The following is a 20,205-nucleotide window of genomic DNA, read 5'->3' on the forward strand; positions in this document are numbered from 1 at the left end:
TGGAAACCAACCGTGCAGATACAGTGATCCTGTCATTGTGTTCCCCTCAGCCCACTTCACTCATTTGCTTTAAATTCCTGGTTGCTATAGTAATTTGAGTGATTGGTACCTGAAAGAAAAGGCCTGACGAATGCATGGCCTGTGAAAGAAGGTTGGAGGTGGAGGAGACACAAATATATCTGGAGAGCTTTCATAGAGCAGAGCAATTAATCCTAATCTTTGTGACCTCAGAGAGCTAAACACTGGTGGGAGTAATGGAGAAGAAAATTCCTGTTAAATATATCAAAAAACTGTCTCACAGTGACCTGAGACCTGCTGTGTTTTATTCACCTTTGATTCGTCAGTACCGAGAAGAGTTTCTGACCTGCACTGACGCTCAGTGACTACTTACTGAATAAATGAAGTAAAACGGGTTGTGAGTTGTGAGTCCCATTCCAGGAGCTGGTGGAATGTAGGCTCTTTGAGAGTGGAGAACTTTGTCCATTTTGTTTACAGCTGTTTCCAAGTACCTCGATCAGTGTGGCCACACGGTAGGTGCTCATTATAAATTTGCAGATTCCATGATGGAAGATGTTCAAGGGTAGAATCATGGTCTACTTGCCAGTGCTGTGAGAAAAATCAATTAGCTATATTTGTGGAGGGTCATGGAATAAAGGGAATATTCAACTAGATGGAATTTAAATCACATCCAACCCTGAGAGTCTATCAGGCAAGTGACGTGGAATGAAATTATGTATTTTACATCAAATTTTAAACATAGTAAAAGTAAAGTAAAATGTGTACATGAGGTAACAAACCTGACAGGCAAAGCATTTTGGCCAATTATTTATTTCTGGTATAGACACAGAAATGATTTGCTGCATTTTTTGGTTGAAATAACCAATTGTTTAAGAGTTTTCTGATGTTTGACTATATCTTATATCCATATTGATGTCTGTGTTTATTGCACTTTTCATCTGTTTTGTGCCAGCTAAGAAATGGCTAATAGTTCCTATGTGATGAAAATGCATTTTTATCCCCTGGTATTTGTAATCTAACATAAAATCCATATTGCCTTGAGGTTTAGAGTCATTTGTTATTCTATCCTTCAAGGAAACCAATGATAACAAATCAACCCATTGGGAACTGATTTCAGTTTTCATTGTTTGGGGTTGTTACTGAAGGTGACATTCTGAAAAATCATCTTATAACTAACCTAGAAAAGAATATTTAGAGGCCAAATGTGACAAAGGAACGAAATTAAGCGTCTCGTTTTTAAATGTCTGTTGTAAACATTCTATGTGCCTTCTATTGTGAAGCTCTAGCAATTTTAACCTTCTCAAAATCAAGTAAAAGGAAAAATTGGTTTGTAACCTTGAAGGAAAGAAAAGTCTAAAGCCTTGATTTTGAGTGCCAGGGATGAATGTGTTTAGAATGCAGTCCTGAGGGGATGAATGCTAACTATGAAAAGCAATAACTTATTAAATTCTGGGAAATTTTCAGTTTATTTGGAGGGGATATGGTAATTGATTTTAGCTAAATGTTATTTATAAGGGGTAACATTTTCCTCTGAGTATTTAGCTTCAGGACAAAGAAAGAAAAGCAGCTCCTAATTGTGTAGAGATTAGTGGATAGTTGGGGTGAATCATCGTTTTGATGGCACAGATAATGAGCAATAGAGAAGTTCCTGTCACAGAGTGGTACCGAATAACCTCAGAATCCTATATCATCATCATCATCGTCATCATTATGTGTTGAATGTACACAGCTACTTTCTCCGATGAATACTTAGCAATCTATGACTTTGTTGTAATTGGTTTTCACAGCTTCTTCATAGGGCAAGGTGAACAGATAGTGTTAACCTCGGTTTTAGAGCCAGCCTTAGGTAAAATGGTAATATAAGCAGTATTTTATGTTAGTGACTGTTGTACTCACTGGGACCCCTCCTCTTTGCACAGCATCGTGTTTCTCCTTCCTTGATTTAAAAGGAGAAAATTCTAATGAGTTTTTATATTTAAAAAATGTATAATGGAAAATTGCAGATACATGCAAAAGTAGAGAGAATAGTATAATACACTCTAAGTGCTCATCAACCAGCTTCAACAATTCCCAATACATAGCCCGTTCTTGTTCCATCTGTGTCTCCACCCACGTTTCCCTCTGCTGGGATTATTCTAAAGCAAATCCAACACATAACATTACTTCATCAGTAAGTACTTTAGTATGTGTCTAAAAATAATCTTTTAAACATTACCTCAATAACATTAAAACACCAGTAAATGTTCCTAATAATTTCGTAATGTCAAATTTCTCTGACTTCTAAAATACTTTAAATTTTTTTTGTTTGAAATATGTTCCAAACAAGGTAAATAGATTGAAATTATTATGTACCTTAATTCTCTTTTAGACTATAAATTTCTCCTTACTTTCCTCTCTCTCCCTCTCTGCAATTTTTTCTGGAGAAAACTGGGTCATATAACCTATAGGGTTTCTCACAGGCTGGATTTGCAGACAGCATCCCTATGGTGTTTTTTAACGTAGTCACTTGTCCCTTGAATTTTCTATAGTTAGTAGTTGAATCCAAAGGCTTGATGAATGACTTACATTTCATTATTTGGGGAGGATAAACATATTTTGAAATGCAGGGGTTTTTCTTCAAATTTTCATTTCCTAAAGACATGTAATACTAACCATAATTATTTCCAGTGTGTTTGTTGCTGTTTTCCCGCATCTAATTCTCTCTTCACAGTCTCAACTTTTTTTCCCCTTAGATTTCTTAAATTCTTAGCACTTCCTCTGCCTCCTATTCCTACTCCTTGTCTCTTTGAACCTTTTCCTTCCTGTTCACCTCCACATTTCTTGTCAGTATTGTGGGTGGAGAGAGGAGAGAGTATCAATAACAGGATACAAAGCATTGCATGGGGATAGTAAATCAGGGAAATAGTCACATCTATTGTCTCAGAATGCAGTCAAGTTCAATAGTTGGTTCTTTGGTTTCAAAAATTGCACATTATGTATAATTAGTTTTTGAATGTGAGTGGTTTAGATAACCCTAAGATAACAACCTAAAGATAATCATTATGATATATTTCCTTCTAGTCTGTTAGCAGTGTGTGTGTGTATTATAAATTTTGAGAACATGATATATAGATCCGATTGGCTCCTGTCTTTTCCATTTGACTGAATACTGTCTAAATTTCTTCAGTAAATTCTTTTTAGCAGCTACTTAGTATTTATTATATGATATATCTTTAAAGTCATTTATAGCTGGACAACTTTTGATTGTCTCAAAGTTTTTACCCTTAATCATGTTATAAATTACAATACCCTTATTCAAAACTTGCAGATGCCCTGCTGACAGTCTTCTTGGGGTAATTTCCAGAGAAGTGGTATTACTAGGTTAAAGGGCATGAATGATTTTTAAGGCTCTTAATGAATGTTGCAAAGTGACTTTCCAGAAAGTTTCTTTCCTCTTTTGTTCCTCTAGTCATTCATGTGAGCTCTTGATTCATCATAATATTACTATCATTAAAAAATGTTGTCAACATAATGGGTCAAAAATGGGAACATATTAATGATTTCATGGGAATTTATTATTATCAGAAGGATGACCCAAATTTTTTCTGTGAATTTCTCATGATCTGAGCTAGTTTTTCTATTGAGAGAATAGTGTTTTCTTTACTAATTTGTAAAAGAATTTGCATATTAAGTATATTAACCATTTGACATACCAGGTGCTAATATTTTCTCAGTTTTTCATCTACCTGAAGTCTTACAGATTTTTATAAATAGAAGTTTCCAATATTTTAAAATTCACTTAATTTGTGATTTCTTCCACTTTTATGTTTATAATCACTTCCCCATCCCAAGAGCAATGAAATGTTTGCTTATATTTTATTCTTATGGCTTGCATTTTTGTGTGTTAAAAAACACATAAAATTTACCATCTTAATGGTCATTTTTAAGTGTACAGTACAGTAGTATTAACTATATGCACAGTGTTGTGCAACAGTCTCTAGAATATTCTTATCTTGCAAAACTGAAACTCTATACCCACTGACTGACAAAACCCCACTCCCCCTCTGCCCTAGCCCCTGGCAACTGCCATTCTACTCTCTATTTCTAAGAGTTTAACTACTTAGGAAACTTCATACAAGTGCAATCACTCAATATTTGATATTTTATGACTGACATTTCACTTAGCATAATGTCCTCAAAGTTCATCCATGTTGTAGTATTTGACAGAATTTTCTTCTTTTTTAAGGCTGAATAATATTCCATTGTATGTGTATATCACATTTTCTTTATCCATTCTTATGTCGATGGACATTTGGGTTGCTTTCACTTCTTGGCTATTGTGAATAGTGCTACTATGAACATTGGTGTGCAAATATTTCCTTGAGTTCTTGTTTTCAGTTCTTTCGGATAAATACCCTGAAGTGGGGTTGCTAGATCATGATAGTTCTATTTCGACTTTTTTGAGAAACCTCCATAGTATTTTCCAAAGCAGTTACACCATTTTATAATCCCAGCAACACCATACAGGGTTCCAATTTCTCCACATTCTCGCCAATACTTGTTATTTTGTTTTTTTGATAGTGGCCGTACTAATAAGTGTGGGGTAATACCTCATGCTGGTTTTGATTTGCATTTCTCCAGTGATTAGTGATGTTGAGCATCTTTTCATATGCTTGTTGACCATTTGTATATCATCTTTGGAGAAATTTCTATTCAAGTCCTTTGCCCATTTTTTAAATTGAGTTATTTAATTTTTTATTGTTGAGTTTTAAAGTGTTCTTTATATATTCGGGATATTAACCCCATATCAGATATATTATTTACAAATATTTTATCATTTTCCTTTGTGTGTCTTCTATAGATATTTTCTTGGTGGTCACCATGGGGATTACATAAGACATCTTATAGTTATGACAATCTATTTTAAACTGATAACTTCAATCATATACAAAAACTCTACTCCTTTACATTTCCCCCCACACTTTATGTTATCAACTTCACAGATTACATATTTTTGCATTTTGTATTCACTAATACAGTTTTATAGTTATGATTTTATCTTTTAAATTCTATACCAGAATTTAAACTGATTTATGCACCACAGGATTCTGTATTTGTCTAAATATTTATCTTTACCAGAAAGCTTTATATTTTCATATTATTTGATGTTGTTGTCTACTGTCCTTTGTTTCAACCTGACAGACTCGCTTTACCAATCATTATAAGGGTGATCTGACAGTGATGAACTCCCTCAATTTTTGTTTATCTGGGAAGGTCTTTATAGCTCCTTCATTTTGAAGGACAATTTTGCTGGATGTAGTATTCTTGGTTGATACTTTTTTTCTTTCACCACTTTGAATATATCATCCCATTCTCTTCTGGCCTGTAATGTTTCTGCTAAGAAATTCACTGGCAATCTTTTGGGAGCTACCTTTTATGTCATGAGTCAGTTGTCTCTTGCTACTTTTGATTTTCTCTTTGTCTTTGACTTTTGCCAGTTTGATTATAATGTGTCTCCGTGTAGGCTTCTTTGAGTTTAACTTAGAGTCTTTTTGTTTTTGAATTTGGAGGTCCATTTCTTTCCTCAGAATTGGGTAGTTTTCAGCCATTATTTCTTCAGATAAGCTCTCTGCCACTTTCTCTCTTTCTTCTCTTTCTGGGACTCCTATAATGCATTTATTAGCCCATTTCATAGTATGCCCTAATTCCCTTAGGATTTCTTAACATTTTTTCTGGGTTTTTTTCCCCCTCTGACACATTCCTTTCAAATGACCTATCTTTTAGTTTGCTTATTCTTTCTTCTGCTTGATTAAGTCTCCTGTTGAATCTCTCTAGTGAATTTTTCAATTCAGTTGTTGTATTCATCAGTTCCACAATTTCTGTTTGGTTCTTTTTTACAGTTTCTATCTCTTTGTTGAAATCCTAATTTCATTTGTACATGATTTTCTTGATTTCATTTATTTCTATTTCTGTGTTCTCATGTAGCACATTGAGCTTCTTCAAGAAAATTATTTTGAATTTTTGTCAGGTAATTCATAGATCTCCATTTCTTTAGCGTCAATTTCTGGAAATTCATTTTATTCCTTTGGATGGGCTATGCTTCCCTATTTCTTCATGTGCCCTATTATTTTTTGCTGTGATTTGTGCACTTGAAACAGCAACCACCTCTCCCAGTCTTTCTAGATTGGCTTTGTAGAGGGGAGGACCTTCACCAGCCAGCATGGCTAGAAATTCTGAAGCTTTTTCTGAGGATGCATCTTCCCTGGACTTGTGCATGTAATTTCTTAATTAATGAGGTTTGCCAGCTTATTTTTCAGGAGCTTATAATCTCCCATTCCCTCTGGTGTCTGGAGGACTGCAAGTTTTCTAAGACTACTGAGCTCTCTTTTGTTGATAGTAACCTCTACACATTCAAAGTATTCTGCTTCCCCATCAGTGCTCTGAGTCAGGCGGGACAGAATCCAGTCCCTTGAACTATTCCTCCCTAAAGGTGGAACATTGGCTGTACATTCCACTCTTCTCTTTCTCTCCCCACCCGCCAAAAAAGCTTTTTCTCCCATTCGCACCAACCTGTGCTGTCTGGGGAGAAGGGCTGTCATGGTTGAGATGAAATGGCTTTTCTTACCCATTTCAATGCAGCCATTCTTGGCTTTAAACTTGCATAGGGTACTTCAACTTCTTACCTGGTTTCTGGAATTCTCATGGAGGCATTATGGACTGTATACTGTTGTTAAGTTGGTGTCTCCGTAAGGGAATGAGATCGGGAGCTTCCTGTTTTGCTATCTTACTAACATCACTCTGTGGCTTACTTTTCTAATATTTACTATTTTTTAATAGTTAATATTTTTTATTTCATCTCACATGGTCTACCTAGCCACTTTCCCCAGCACTTATTTAATTGTTTCATCCCCATTAGTTAATAGTGTTTCCTTTAACACATATTAAGTTCTTATATAAGAAATATTTAAGGGAATTCTGTATTATTCCACTGATCTTTCTGTTGATTATTTGCAAGTACTAAACTATTTTTGTTATTGCAGTCTTATAGTACAATTTCGTAGTACAATTTTATATGGAGTAGGGCAAGACATCCTCATATTATTTTTTATTTAAAAAATATCCTTTTTGTTTCATCTCTTGTTTTCTTTTAGTTGAAGACCTCTCAAATACCCTAAAAAAGGGGAGAAAATTGAGGGGTTTTTGCAATGACATTAAACCTAGAAAATAATTTCAAGAAATATCAGGCTTGATTATGTAAGTCTTGGGAAATTCATGTAGATCTGTTAATATAGATTATGCCTATTTATTTTTAAGCTTATTCCTAAAGATTTTTTTAATAAATGAGATTTTTTTCATTGTAGTTTTAACAACAGGTCTTTGATTTTTATAAAGGAAAATCCTACATATTTTATTTTATAACTGGACAAATTTACCCAAATATTCTATTTTCCAAGTATTTTTCAGTTGAATTTTCTGGATTTCCTACATTAAACCAGATTTCAATCAAACAATGATAATAATTTCTTCATCTTTCTTACAGTTTTGTGCCTCTTATTTCTATCTTCCACATTACTGAATTGGCCAGAAGTTCTTGAAAAGTGAGGGCAATGTTGCATTTGGGTTAAAACCATGAGCTTTGTGTTGAGCAAAACTAGTCTGAAAACGTGGCTTCACTATTTCCTAATACTGTCGCTGTAACCTCTCCCTAAAGTGGAAGTTAAGTGGCAAATTAACTTCCTTAAGCCATATTTTCCAAATCTGCAAATTGGAAGTGGTAACAGCCCTTAAGGCATTTTTTTCCTACAAGGATCAAGTAGCTACCTATACAGAACACGTAATACAATAAATATTATTAATAATGCTAAATAAAAGAGGTGGTGGGGAGCATCCTTGTGTTATTCCTTATTTTAACAAGAATACACATTATGTTTCACCATTGAGTAGAATGTTGAATGTATACTTAATATAAATATTCTTTTGATCCATAGTTTGTTTATCAATGAAATACTTTATAGTTATCTGAACATCAAAGCCAAAAGCAAAAGTATAATTTCTAGCTCCCTCCATGTGAAGAGGAAATTTAGCAGTACTTTCTCTCCCCTTTCCTCCCTACACCTGAGTCTTTGTTTGTTTATTCTAGAATTACAGCATTCTAGTTTATTATCATAAATAGTCCTTCTCTTAAAGGGTAGTTCTAGTTTTTGCTTTCATGTTTGTAAATACATTTTTGATTGATATTAGTATTTAAATAAGTCTTGAAAATAAAGCCAATAGATCTTTGTTCCCCTTAATGTTGTGGTTTGGCACCTGATTACTCAAGTGAGAGATTTTTCCAAACACTGAGAGAATAAGCCAGCTAAATTGTAATCCACTCGTCTAGGAAGACTTGATTTTCAGGGGCCAATACAACGTTAGCTTCTTTTTTTGTTTTTTTTTTGCAGTTGTGATTTTATTACTATATATCATTGCGAAGTAAATAATTAATAGAACTCATGTTTTTCCTTAAATTTTATTTCTTTTTTCTGTTAAGAAAATAGAATCTGCTTCATTTTTAAGGTCACCCAGGAAAGGTACAATGCTATTTACGGAAGGTTAATTGAATCCTAGAGTCTCAGACAGATTTTCTTCTTGATGAGAATATGTAGTTCCTTTTAGGAAATTTTTAGTTTTGATGACTGCATTATAGGACATGGCTTTAGACAGATGTCAGTGATTTCTGTCTCTTCCAATCAGTTTTAAATCACAGCCCATATTGGGATTATGTTCTGTAGATGTTTGAGAATTATCTGCTATCTTTGTGTTAACCTGGGGTGGAAATTTTCATTTTCATATGGAATTCATTTTTGCAAGAGTGCCTTTTCTATATCAGTATACAAAGATACATTTGAAAATGGTTTGTGTTAATTCTGTACAATGCCCTTTTCAATATTAAAAGACCTTAGGTATTTATCTTTATTGCTTTGACTTGTGAGTTTCCTATAAGATTATTTGGGTAACTTTAGCACTGGATTTTAAGAAAAAACACATGTAATGAGTAATGAGATAAGGGGGAAAACATTTGGCATAAGGCATAGAGAATCTAAAGGAAGATTTCCAATTATTGCTTTAATGTATTGTGAACAATTTCATGGAGACATAACAGAATAACCTATATAGACAGTGTCTACTGTTGGTACATAGTACTTTTAGATTGTGAGTATGATCTTCAATTCATTGCAATAGTAACCTCTTAGATTATATTCTAGTCCTTAAAGAGTTGGTTCAGTTTTCAAAAATTGTCTTGTTTATACTATGAATTCAGGCATGGGGAGCTTTACTATTTCAGAGCTTAATAATGCAGCAAACCAGTTAGACAGGAAAAAGGAATGTAACATTGGAAGTGATAAAAACCTTGCTCAGCTTAATTGGTTCTTTTCCTGAAAACCTATACAACTATTTAACATACTAACTTCTACAATGCTCTGCATAGCATCGGTACCCTGGAAGCACTGAGTGCCTAAAGTCCTTCATTCCTATTTTAAGAAATTAGATGAAAATACTTATCATAATGTGTATGTAGTTGAAAGAAGTTTCAACATGGGGATAGACCAAAGCAATTTGAGTGACTGAAGTCTTGAAATTTTAAAATAAATTCCTTGTTTTGTGCTGTGGCCTCTACCTAATTTATATTAATAGTTACAAACACAACATTACTAGTATTTCCAATATGTAATACTATTTACCCATTTCTCGGTTTCTTACAGTTGAAGAAATAGAGTCAAGTTTGTCTATTTTCTTCATTTTTTCCTTCAACAAGGTTTATGTAGCATATGTTTTGTTTTAGGCACTGGATGAGTACTGGAGGTGCAAAAGTTGTTATGCTATGCTCCCATCCTTCCAGATGTGCCCAAGCTAACAAAGGGAATAGACACACAAGCAAATCATTCCACAACAACTGGCAGGCAGAAGGCTGACTCGGGGTCATAAATAAAAAGGCAGAAGCTATTTGCACTCATTGTCTTGGATAATATTTTCACCTAACTGTGCGTTGGAGCAGGTCATTAAGAGAACATGACTGCTGATTGACCCATGAGCTGATCCAGGCAATCAGAGGCTTCTCATCCTCTCCTCTGTCCTTGGAATGTATGTTCTGCCCACCGTTCCCATAGTGGGAACTGTTTTCAAGCACACAGACTTGAGAGAGCAGTGTGTTGGTGAGACCATTTGGATAGTACATGCGACTGAACCCCATTAAGGCCTCTATGTAAACTGTTAAGATTCTGTGGGTGAAGGTGGAGATCTACTCATCTTGTGGACACCCAAGACAAGCCTCGTATGTAAGTTCCCTTGCTGATTAAACCTGCCACCTACCAATCCATAGTGGCCTGGCTCTTTCCTTCAGTCTCTCCTTGTCCTCCATGTATGGAAGACAGTTTCAGATTTCCCCCAGGAAGCTCCCAAGGTTTTGAGCCAACACTGTAGAGCCAGCCAGGAGATTGGAGAAATGGATCTTGGGAAAGAGGCATTCACAGGGGAAATCTCAGCTTGGCCTTTGACCTCTGTGTGGGGAGGTGTGGCCCATATGTTAGGTGTTTGTGGACCACCGCATGAGTACAAGGACACCCCATAACACCAGCTGGTTTAATATGCCAGCCCACTGTCTCTAGAAATGCAGGTGCTACTAGGCCCTGCAGAGTTTGTAGATCCATCAAATGCCCCTGCCCCTATTCCTGTGGCAGCCCCTGCACTCTGTAGAGAGAGACTGAGGGAAATTCCCGCTGATGCCTGGTATACAAATGGGTCTGGTTGGGGCAACCCAACATGGACTGTAGTCGCTAATCAGCCAAACACTGACACCATCTGGATAGAAACAGGAACAAGCCACAGTAGCCAGTGGGTTGAACTCAGAGCACTTTGGCTGGTGATCACTTAGGTCATTAACCCTTCTCACAGACAGGTGGCTGTTGTAAAGGGATTAACCCTATGGCTTGGACAGTGAGAAGCTGAGGGGTGGATGATCATAAATAAGTCTTTGTGGGGTCAAGATACTTAAAAAGACATTTGAGTTCACCTGTAAGAACCTGAGGCAGTCCTCACCATCTACCACGTCCCAGTTTATAAGGCACTGACACCCCGTGCCAATCAGGAAGCTGATCCCCTAGCCCTGGTACAAGCCCTAGCAACTGACCCTTCAGTAGATACAGCAGAATGAGTGTATAATAAGAGCAGTCACCACAGCACCTGGGTGGGATGGCATATTGACAAGGATACTGGACTGCTCTTGAAATACAGTGATTTGGTCAATGCAGTAACAGCATGTCCTATGTGTTTTAAACAATGCCCAAGGCAACTACCAAAGGAGTCTAGAGTCATCCACCGGAGTTCCTAACTGGTGAGGGATTGACAAATTGATTATACTGGCCCCTCCTCTGAGTGAGGGTTCTAAATATGCCTTGGTTTGTGTGGACACTGTGTCTGGGCTAACCTAAGCTTTCCGCTGTCACCTTGCAAACCATGCTGCCAACATTAGGGGATTGGAGAAGCTGAGTATCACGAATGGATACCTTCATTGAATAGGCAGTGATGAGGGGTCACATTTCAAAGGTCATGATGTGCAAGACTGGGCAAAAGAATATGACATTGAATGGAGGTTCTGTCTCCCCTATAACCCATAGCAATAGGATTGGTAGAAAGGAAAAATGGAATATTAAAGCAGCGGATTAAATTACTAACAGGTAAATCCACCTTGGCCAGGTGGACTGAAGTATTATCTTAGACTTTAATACATTTGAATGATGAACTAGTAGGGCCTGTTGCCCCCACATGCCAGACTGGAGATCCCTGCTGAGAGACCCAATACCGTAAACGTATGGAACTCTTGGGAAACAGCCATTGCCCTAACTCTCACCACAGATCCTTGTACTATGCTGCTAAGAATACCAAGTGCCATCATACCTGGGGAAGGCATTATCTGCTAGAATTTTCAATGGGCCATCCCATTGGGATGGGTGAGTTACTTCACACCCCTGGGTGAGATGGAACTACTCAATCTCCACTGGGATCCCATTGTCCTGCTTCAAGCTGGACCTGTTGAAACACACTGTACCTGAAACGGAACATGCACCATTGAAAGAAGGGAGAAGGAGGGGTCCTAGTCTGGCATAGCCCACTCCCAGTCCATCTGCTCATGCCTGACATTGCTGCCTCCTCCAGCCAGTATGTATGGTATGCCCAATCAGGTCAATTTCCTAAAGCTGCAGCCACGTTAACATCTAAGGATCAGGCCACAAGTGTAATTCTTATAGAAGGGGAAGACCTTCCCATACAAGTTCCTACCAAATATCTGTCTTTTTGACCTTAGACTTCTGCTGCTCCTGTGGTGTCTGGTCACAGGATGGGCGCCTGATGGAAAAACCTTTTTACAGTGGGCCCAGTTGTATGCTTGGCAAAGGAAAACAATCCAGTTGTAGAGTACGTGGGCAGCTGCCCCTCTCCAGCTCATCAGGATTGCCATGGTGGTCATCCCTACTCCAGGGAGGGCTTCGGAAGGCTCTAAAGCAGTTCTTAAGGAAGAACAACTAGGACTAGTACTCTTAATTCATCTGCTATTATCAATACTGATCCAAAAACCTGACCTGTGGCACACACTATCAATAACACTGGGCATGGGTACTTTTTTCTGTCAAACTACACAAGCAGCCCATCAAACTGCAGACTGAAAGGGTCCTAAAATTACCACCATCAGTGCCATGGGTGGCTATGCTCAGATTTGGGATGTTTTTATGTGGCTCACCCCAGGTTATGAACATTTGGGCACCTGGGCACCCCTATGTTGGGAACAGAAAAATCAATCTAAACGGAACTAACCCAACTAACACCAGGGATATGGGAAGGGTATTACCAGAGCTGTGTAGTCATTTGTCACATTAAAGAATAGCGACTGGTTTGGCACTGACTGGTCACACTGCCCAAATATTTATTGGGTAGCTCGGAAGGGGACCCAGCGGTTGTGTGGCACAAATCTTTGGCTGTGGCATCCATCTGGGTGCTTAGGCCACTGCACCTTGGGTTTTCCCTGGACACAAAGGAGAATCTGTCCCAGGCTAACAACAATTGCCAACCTTCCTTTCCTCAAGGCCATATGGACATGTTCTGCTTTTTAATGGTAAAATCATTTGGCCACCAGCTTCATCCCCTTCCTTGGCCTGGAGCACATCATAGCTGACACAGAAGCCCTTCCTAAATTCTCCCAGCAAGCTTTAAACGATAGCCAGCAAAGCCTATCTTTACTGAACACTGAACTGTCTCTAATGAGAAAAGCTGTCCTCCAAAATAGGATGGCTCTCGATATTATTCCTGCCTTGCAAGGAGGCACCTGTGCTATCATCCAAACAGTGTTGTGTGTTCGCACCTGATGAGTCTGCTAACGTATCCTCTTTACTAAATCACATGAGGACGCGCGTGAACACCCTGGGTGATCCGATCCCCAGCCTAAGGGACTCAATAAATCAGTGGTTCAGATCATGCGGCTCCTGATGGAAAAAACCATTACTTTCTTTGGGAATCATTATCTTGATCTGTTTTTTCTTTCGCATGTGCCTATACTGCTGCTGTGGTATCTGCCTCCAATGCAGCCCAAGAGCCACCAAACTAGCCACCCGCATGCTAATAAAACCCCTTGCTGACCGCTCAGGGCACATTGCGGAAGAGGGGGCATGCAAGATTGTAAGAGCCGGTCAGGAGGCTGGAGTGTTGGAGGAGGTCATGGAGAGGATGTGACCACCAGTTGACCTGCAAGCAGGACCCCAGCAATCAGAGGCCCCTTACCCCCTCTCCTGCCCTTGGAATGTATGCTCTCCCCACCGTTCCCACAGTGGGAGCCATTTTCAAGAACACAGGCTTAAGAGAGCAACGTGTTGTTGAGACCATCTGGACTGAATACATGACTGAACCTAGTTAAGCGTCTATATAAAGTTTTAAGATTTGGGTGGGCAGTCGCCGAGATCTCCTCATCTTGCAGCCGCCCAAGACAAGGTTCATATGTAAGTTCCCCTACCACCTGCCAATCTGGAATGATTTAGTATCTGCTCGCCCTCTGTGTGTGGCGGCCAGTTTCAGATTTCACCCAGGAAGCTCCTGAGGTGTGTAGGATGAGAAGAGCAGTGGTTGAAGGACAGCATCTTGGAGAATGCCTAGATTTAAGAGACAGTTATTAGAGGATCCAGCAATGAGACTAAATGGAACTGATTGGAGAAGTAGACAGGAAACAAAAAGAAATGCCCGATTTACAAGGTAATTATACATCTTAGTTTGCCTGAGATAGTCCCAGTTTTCTTTTTTCATTGATGTCACTTCTCTCTAGCAGCGCCTTTCACTCACAGAAGTGTTCACCCTACCTATGTGCTGCTAAAGAACCCAAAGTCCTCTGTTATTGTTCTTATCACACGCTGGGGATTATCTATTTAGCTTTGTCCCCAAATGGACTATAAGCACGTAAGCGAAAGGCAGTGCCCAGTTCATCCATATTTCCAGCACCCCACACAAACTTGGAAGGTGGTGGATACTCACTAAATACTTAATTAAGGAATTAACCAGGAAAGAATGATGTCAAGATTAAGACAACTTGAATCAAAAAGTAGAGATGTGATTATATATATAACATAGCACTAGCTGTAACAAGGAAACCCCAAATTTTAGTGGTTTGCCACAATGGAAAATTATTCATGGCCCATGTAGCCCAAATTAAGCATTCTTGATTGGCAAGTGGCTCTCCTCTGAATCATGATTTAGGAACCATGACTTCTTCCATCTTTTGTCTCCATTGTCTTCAATACATGGCAAGAACTTACAGAGGGGGAGAGAAATGAGGACTTACACTCACAGTTTTTCTGAGTCAGGTGTGAAGGTGGCACACATTTCCTCTGCTGATAATCCATCGTGTGTAATATAACACTGTTGACGTGTCTACATCTACCAGCGAGAGAGTCTGGAAATGTGGTCTAACTGTGTGCCCAGAAAGAAACATTCTCTCCTACGATGCCAATGTGTATACATTTTAAGATAATTTCTCTGGAGAAAATTTTATTTTTATATACACATATGAAAAAAATATCAAAAACTGTGAGATTATCAGCAACCACAGAAATTTATTTCATGGTAGTTGTGGGGATGTCCCTGCACTAAAGGCCTGGTTAAGCGATTTGCTATCTACTTTGGGAGGAAAAAGAGAGAAGAAAGAAATTAAAGGACAATAATAATAAGAAGAAGGTATTTAATGTTCACTCATTCACTGTAATACTCAGTTATTATGGAATTGCTTTCTTTAGGTATGACTTTCAGAGAAATATTTATCCTAACAGTGAAAAGAATTACTTAATTTTTCTTTCAACTGTTCTAAATAAGTTAGTTAATTACCAAAGAGGATTTCATTTCATTACAAATTAATAGGTATGTATCAAACTAAAATATTTTAGCATTTTTTCTCTTTTGATATTGCGTATCTTGAAGCTGGATCTCTTATTCATATTATATTTCTGATTCCCATCAATAGCAGGGTGAATGTTGTTTCGTTTTATAACTATGACTTTTGCTTCACTTTTTAGTCTAGAAATGACACATTTTTATAGAGAATAGTAACAATAAACAAAAATATGAAAATCACCAACACCATCACCCAGAGAAAGCCATTTTAGAGAATTGGGATATATTCTTCCAGAATTTTTCTGTGAATATAATACGTGTTGGGTTTTGTTTTGTGTTGTTTTACAAAAATGAGATCACTTTGTAATCTGTTTTTCCCACTCAACATTATGTCACGAACTGATCACATATCCTTCTGCATTGTTTTAACAGCCTCATAGTATTTCATAATATGATGCATTAAAACTTACTAAGTCAATCCCTCAGTACAATTAGATTACCTCCAGTTCTCTGTTATTATAAAGAAGCTGCAGTGAACATCTTTGTAGTTGAATCTTTGCCAGTCTTATTGGACTATGTCTAAAATGTCAAAACCATTAGTTCCCAAATTCTAGTCTGCATAAGAATCATGCTGGGAACTCATTCAGAATCCAAGGCCCTGCTCACAGATATTCTGGCCCAGCAGATCTGGAAGAGGCCCGGAGGTCTGAATTTTAGCAAGCACTTTCTGTGATTCTCATGCAGGGGATTTGAAAAATTATGGTTTTGAGATATTATAAATACTATCTTTCCCCTCAACCCCTTGCAAAAATGCCATTTTCCAGCAATAACATAAGACATAGATTGCTCTGGTAATTGATTTTACATTTCTTTTCAAAATAAGGCCGTTTAACCTCCCGCCTTCTACTAGATAAGTTGTTCTATTTATTTTTGAAATATTGATACACATTGATCTGGAATTTTTAACAAGGCACTTGCTATACTTTCTTTTGACTGGAAATGTTAGGATATAAATATTTACTGCTTTATCATTTTTATCATCAACATAAAAACACTGCACTTTATTTTTAATAGAGGCTGTTCTCTCAAAAGAAGTTACCTCTTGAGGAGGTTTTGTCTAAAAGAATATGTCACAAGCATTCAGTCTTTCATCTGATAACCTGGGTTATATAAAGCATTTCTGTAGTTGAAATGCTATTGCCAGAGTGGGCAACTCAGCACTTAGAAAAAGATGTGAATTTTGGCCAGCTACATTCAGTGTTGGCTCTGCTAGTCTCATCCTTTGTTCTTCTTTTCCATTTTCATCCTGAAGAAGGGTATCTACACACTCAAGACATTCACTTCTCTTAAGAAATCTGTGAGGCAAATTGTGACCTGTTAGCGGTCCCAGAGCAGGAGTTCAGTTTGCAGTTCTGTCGTTAGATGGACACATAGAACTTCACAAACATGCAGAGGCTCCCTGTCTTAATCTAAAAGCAAAGAATGTTACACGTGCATATGTTTTCTCTTTATTTTCTATATTTGCCATCTCATTAAACGTGGATTTTGCCATTGGCTGTTACAAAATTAGAATTATTTCAGAAGTGAAAGTGGTGTTAAAGTTTATTTTGTATTTCTTAATTTATAAGGAAACTAAAGCCCAGAAAGGCTAAATGACTTCTTAACACTAAATAAGAAATTAGTGACAGAGTCAGACCTAGAATCCCTGTCTCCTGATTTAAGCAACAAGGATTGTCATCAATTTCCAGTGTTTACGTAGGGCTGTCCTAATCTCAGTTCTGTTATTTATTTTTTTTTTTATGAAAATGTGAGGCTTATTAAGTTATGGTCAGTTAGTGTGTGTTCTATTCTTTTCTAGTAACATGCACCCTTCTAGGGACCACGCTTGTTAGAGGTATACAGTGTAGTTGTTATTAGCTCCAGCTTTAACTAAGAGATTTGGGTTTGCATCTTGGCTTGTAGGGTGATCCGCCATCTTAGGTTGCTTGGGACTGTGGGGTTTCCCCGGACATGGGAGTTTTAGTGCTAAATTCAGAAAGACCCAGGCAAACTGAACAGTGGGTTACCCTACTAACCATGAGGCTGTGTGACCAAGGCATTCTATTTTATAAGTCTCTGTTTCTTTATGTGTAAAATGGGAAAAGTAATAGGACCTAACTCAGTCAAAACTAAATGAGATGGAATATGTAAGACAGCACCATTCGAGAAGGACTCAATAAATATTAGCCATTATTATTATTTTAAATTTTTTTTCCAGTTTTATTGAGATAAAATTGACATACAGAGGGTATAAGTTTAAGGTGTACAGTATGACTTGACTTACAAATATTGTGAAATAATTAACACAATAAGTTTAGTTCACATTCATCATCTCCTACAGATAACCAAAAAAAAGGAAAAGAAAAAAATATTTTCCTTGTGATGAGAACTCTCAGGATTTAGTGTCATAACAACTTTCATAGATACCATACAGCAGTGTTGACTATAGTCGTCGTATTATCCATTATAACCCTAGTAGTTTGTTTTGTAACTGGAAGTTTGTACCTTTTGACCACTTTCGTCCAATTTTCTCTCCCCCACCTCCACTTCTGGTAACGACAAATCTCATCTTTTTCTGTGAGTTTGTTTTTGTTTTTTCATATTCCACATATAAACGAGGCTCGTACAGAATTTCTTTTTCTCTAACTTATTTCATTTAGCATAATGCCCTCAAGTTCCACCTATGTTGTTGCAAATGGCAGGATTTCCTCCTTTTTTAAGCCATTATTATTTATGTTGTTTTACAAAGCAAGTAGATTCCTCAAAGCACAGATTTCCAGAAGCTAGATCTTCATATCTAGGATTCGAAATAAATGAACTTTGTTTTTAGCTTTGACTTCTTCTTTGCCTTCTGAGTGCCCTTTTTAATCTATTTATCCATAAAATTAAACAATAAAATCTGAGGCTGAATAGAGTCCACCATTGCGTATTCTTTCACATTTTTCAAGATATAAATCAGAAAGAGACAAATTTGCTATCTGGAAAACAATATGGATGAATGAAGTATCAAAGTCAGCACACTGCTATGAAAAGATAAAGGGAATTAGCCTGCTTATAGTAATAACAGCTGCCATTTTATTTAGCGCAAACTCTGTACCAGTTGTTTGTCTTCACGACTTCATATCTCTGTTCCAGAGAATGACCCTGAGAAGTAAATATTATTATCCTTAATGTTCAATTGGAGAACCAGCCTCAGTGAACCTAAGTTACTTGGCCAGAGATAGTAGTATAATAAGGAGGGCAACAGAAATTCTGACTAGGTCTGGACTCTGCCAAGTCAATGCACTTTCAACTTAGAACCAACAGGCTAATTTTGGGCAAAGTACTTTGCATCCCTGGGCTAGTTTCTTCACCTATAAAAGGCAGAAGGACAGGAAATTGCCATTTATGGTTGCTTATCACGTTGCAGGTAATAAGCTATGCATATGATGTGCATGATCTCGTTTAATTCTTGTGGGTAAATATTATGCCTGTTTTTATAATAAAGGAACAGAAAACTTACGGAGATTAAGCAACACTTTAAGAACGCAAATAGCAAAGTGGCAATGCAAGGACTCTAAAACGCAGCATATCTGATAGCATTTGGTGACTCTATCATTCTGAGTATTTGGATGTAACAAATGTTGCCAGAGTAGACTTGCCAGCCACCTGTAAATAATTATTGCTCATGTCACAGCATATTTTTTCACTTAGAATCAAAATATTAAATTTTCTACTTTATTCTATACTTGATTTATCTTTGCATTTGGATAATAAGGGTCTAATTTGCAAAATTCAGCTGTGATTTAAATATATTTCTACTGGGTACTCAGATTTTTTTTTTTCACGTCCTCATTTTTAAAATTTTCCTCAAAAAGTCTTATTATAAAACTTTGCAAAGAACATCTGAGTAATATATGACATAGGAAAATATGTCTTACAAATGCGGTCCTAACTATGAAGAAAAAAAATGACTCGTTTTTTACCTCTTTCGTTATAAGCATGTATGTACAAGTATGTCACATGTCAAGATGTGTATATATTAAAATGAATTTTCTGCAATTCACTTCATAGAAAGCAGAAAAATATTTTGATTTACACTTGATTTTGTAGAATTCATGTACAAAGCTCATAAATTCTAAGATTATTGGAGATAGTTAATCGTAACAACTGAGCTATATCTAAATATACTGGCGAATGAATTTACTATTTTTACAATAAATCTCGATTTCAGTTATTAGTTCTAATCTTTCCACCAAATATTGTTCTGTTAATGTTGTTGCTTTCTAGTCAGCATTTTTCACGTATAAGTTTCCCTTAATTTCTTTCTCCGAAAGTATAAAGCCATCATGTAATGATAAATACTGGGACTTCTGTTGATTACTGTACTTTCTTGAACTTTTGCCTTAGGCCTCTGAGGAAACACTGCATTCCAGTAATGAGGAGGAAGACCCTTTCCGAGGAATGGAGCCCTATCTCGTACGGAGACTTTCTTGTCGCAGTGTTCAGCTTCCCCCACTCGCATTCAGACAGTTGGAACAAGCTGACTTGAAAAGTGAGTCAGAGAACATTCAAAGACCAACCAGCCTCCCCCTGAAGATTCTACCACTGATTGCTATCACTTCCGCAGACTCCAGTGGGTGAGTGCCCTTGGGTGACATTTCCCCATTTTGTATTTTGGATGGTGATTGTCATCTGTGATCTTTTGAGATTTTGCAGCACATTGCTTGGTTTAAGTGGGAGCCAAATGGTGTTTCTAGAGCCAAAAGAAAGAAGGATGATTTTTCTCAG

The 20,205-nt window shown here is 37.3% G+C and overlaps 1 protein-coding gene across 5 annotated transcripts in view; it reads left to right on the forward strand.

Annotated features, from left to right (window-relative positions):
• PDE4D (phosphodiesterase 4D) overlaps window positions 1-20,205 on the forward strand; it is a 1,407,338-nt gene that overhangs the window by 504,190 nt on the left and 882,943 nt on the right. For all 5 annotated transcript variants that reach the window (XR_011506465.1, XM_070519632.1, XM_070519633.1 and 2 more), the window contains one exon: window positions 19,825-20,054. Coding sequence is in view for 4 of the 5 variants with exons in the window: in XM_070519632.1 (XP_070375733.1) it covers window positions 19,825-20,054 (230 nt within the window). In the remaining variant the exon portion in view is untranslated. The remainder of the gene's footprint in view (window positions 1-19,824; window positions 20,055-20,205) is intronic.

Source organism: Equus asinus, chromosome 10, assembly GCF_041296235.1.
Source record: "Equus asinus isolate D_3611 breed Donkey chromosome 10, EquAss-T2T_v2, whole genome shotgun sequence".
Lineage (NCBI taxonomy): Eukaryota > Metazoa > Chordata > Mammalia > Perissodactyla > Equidae > Equus > Equus asinus.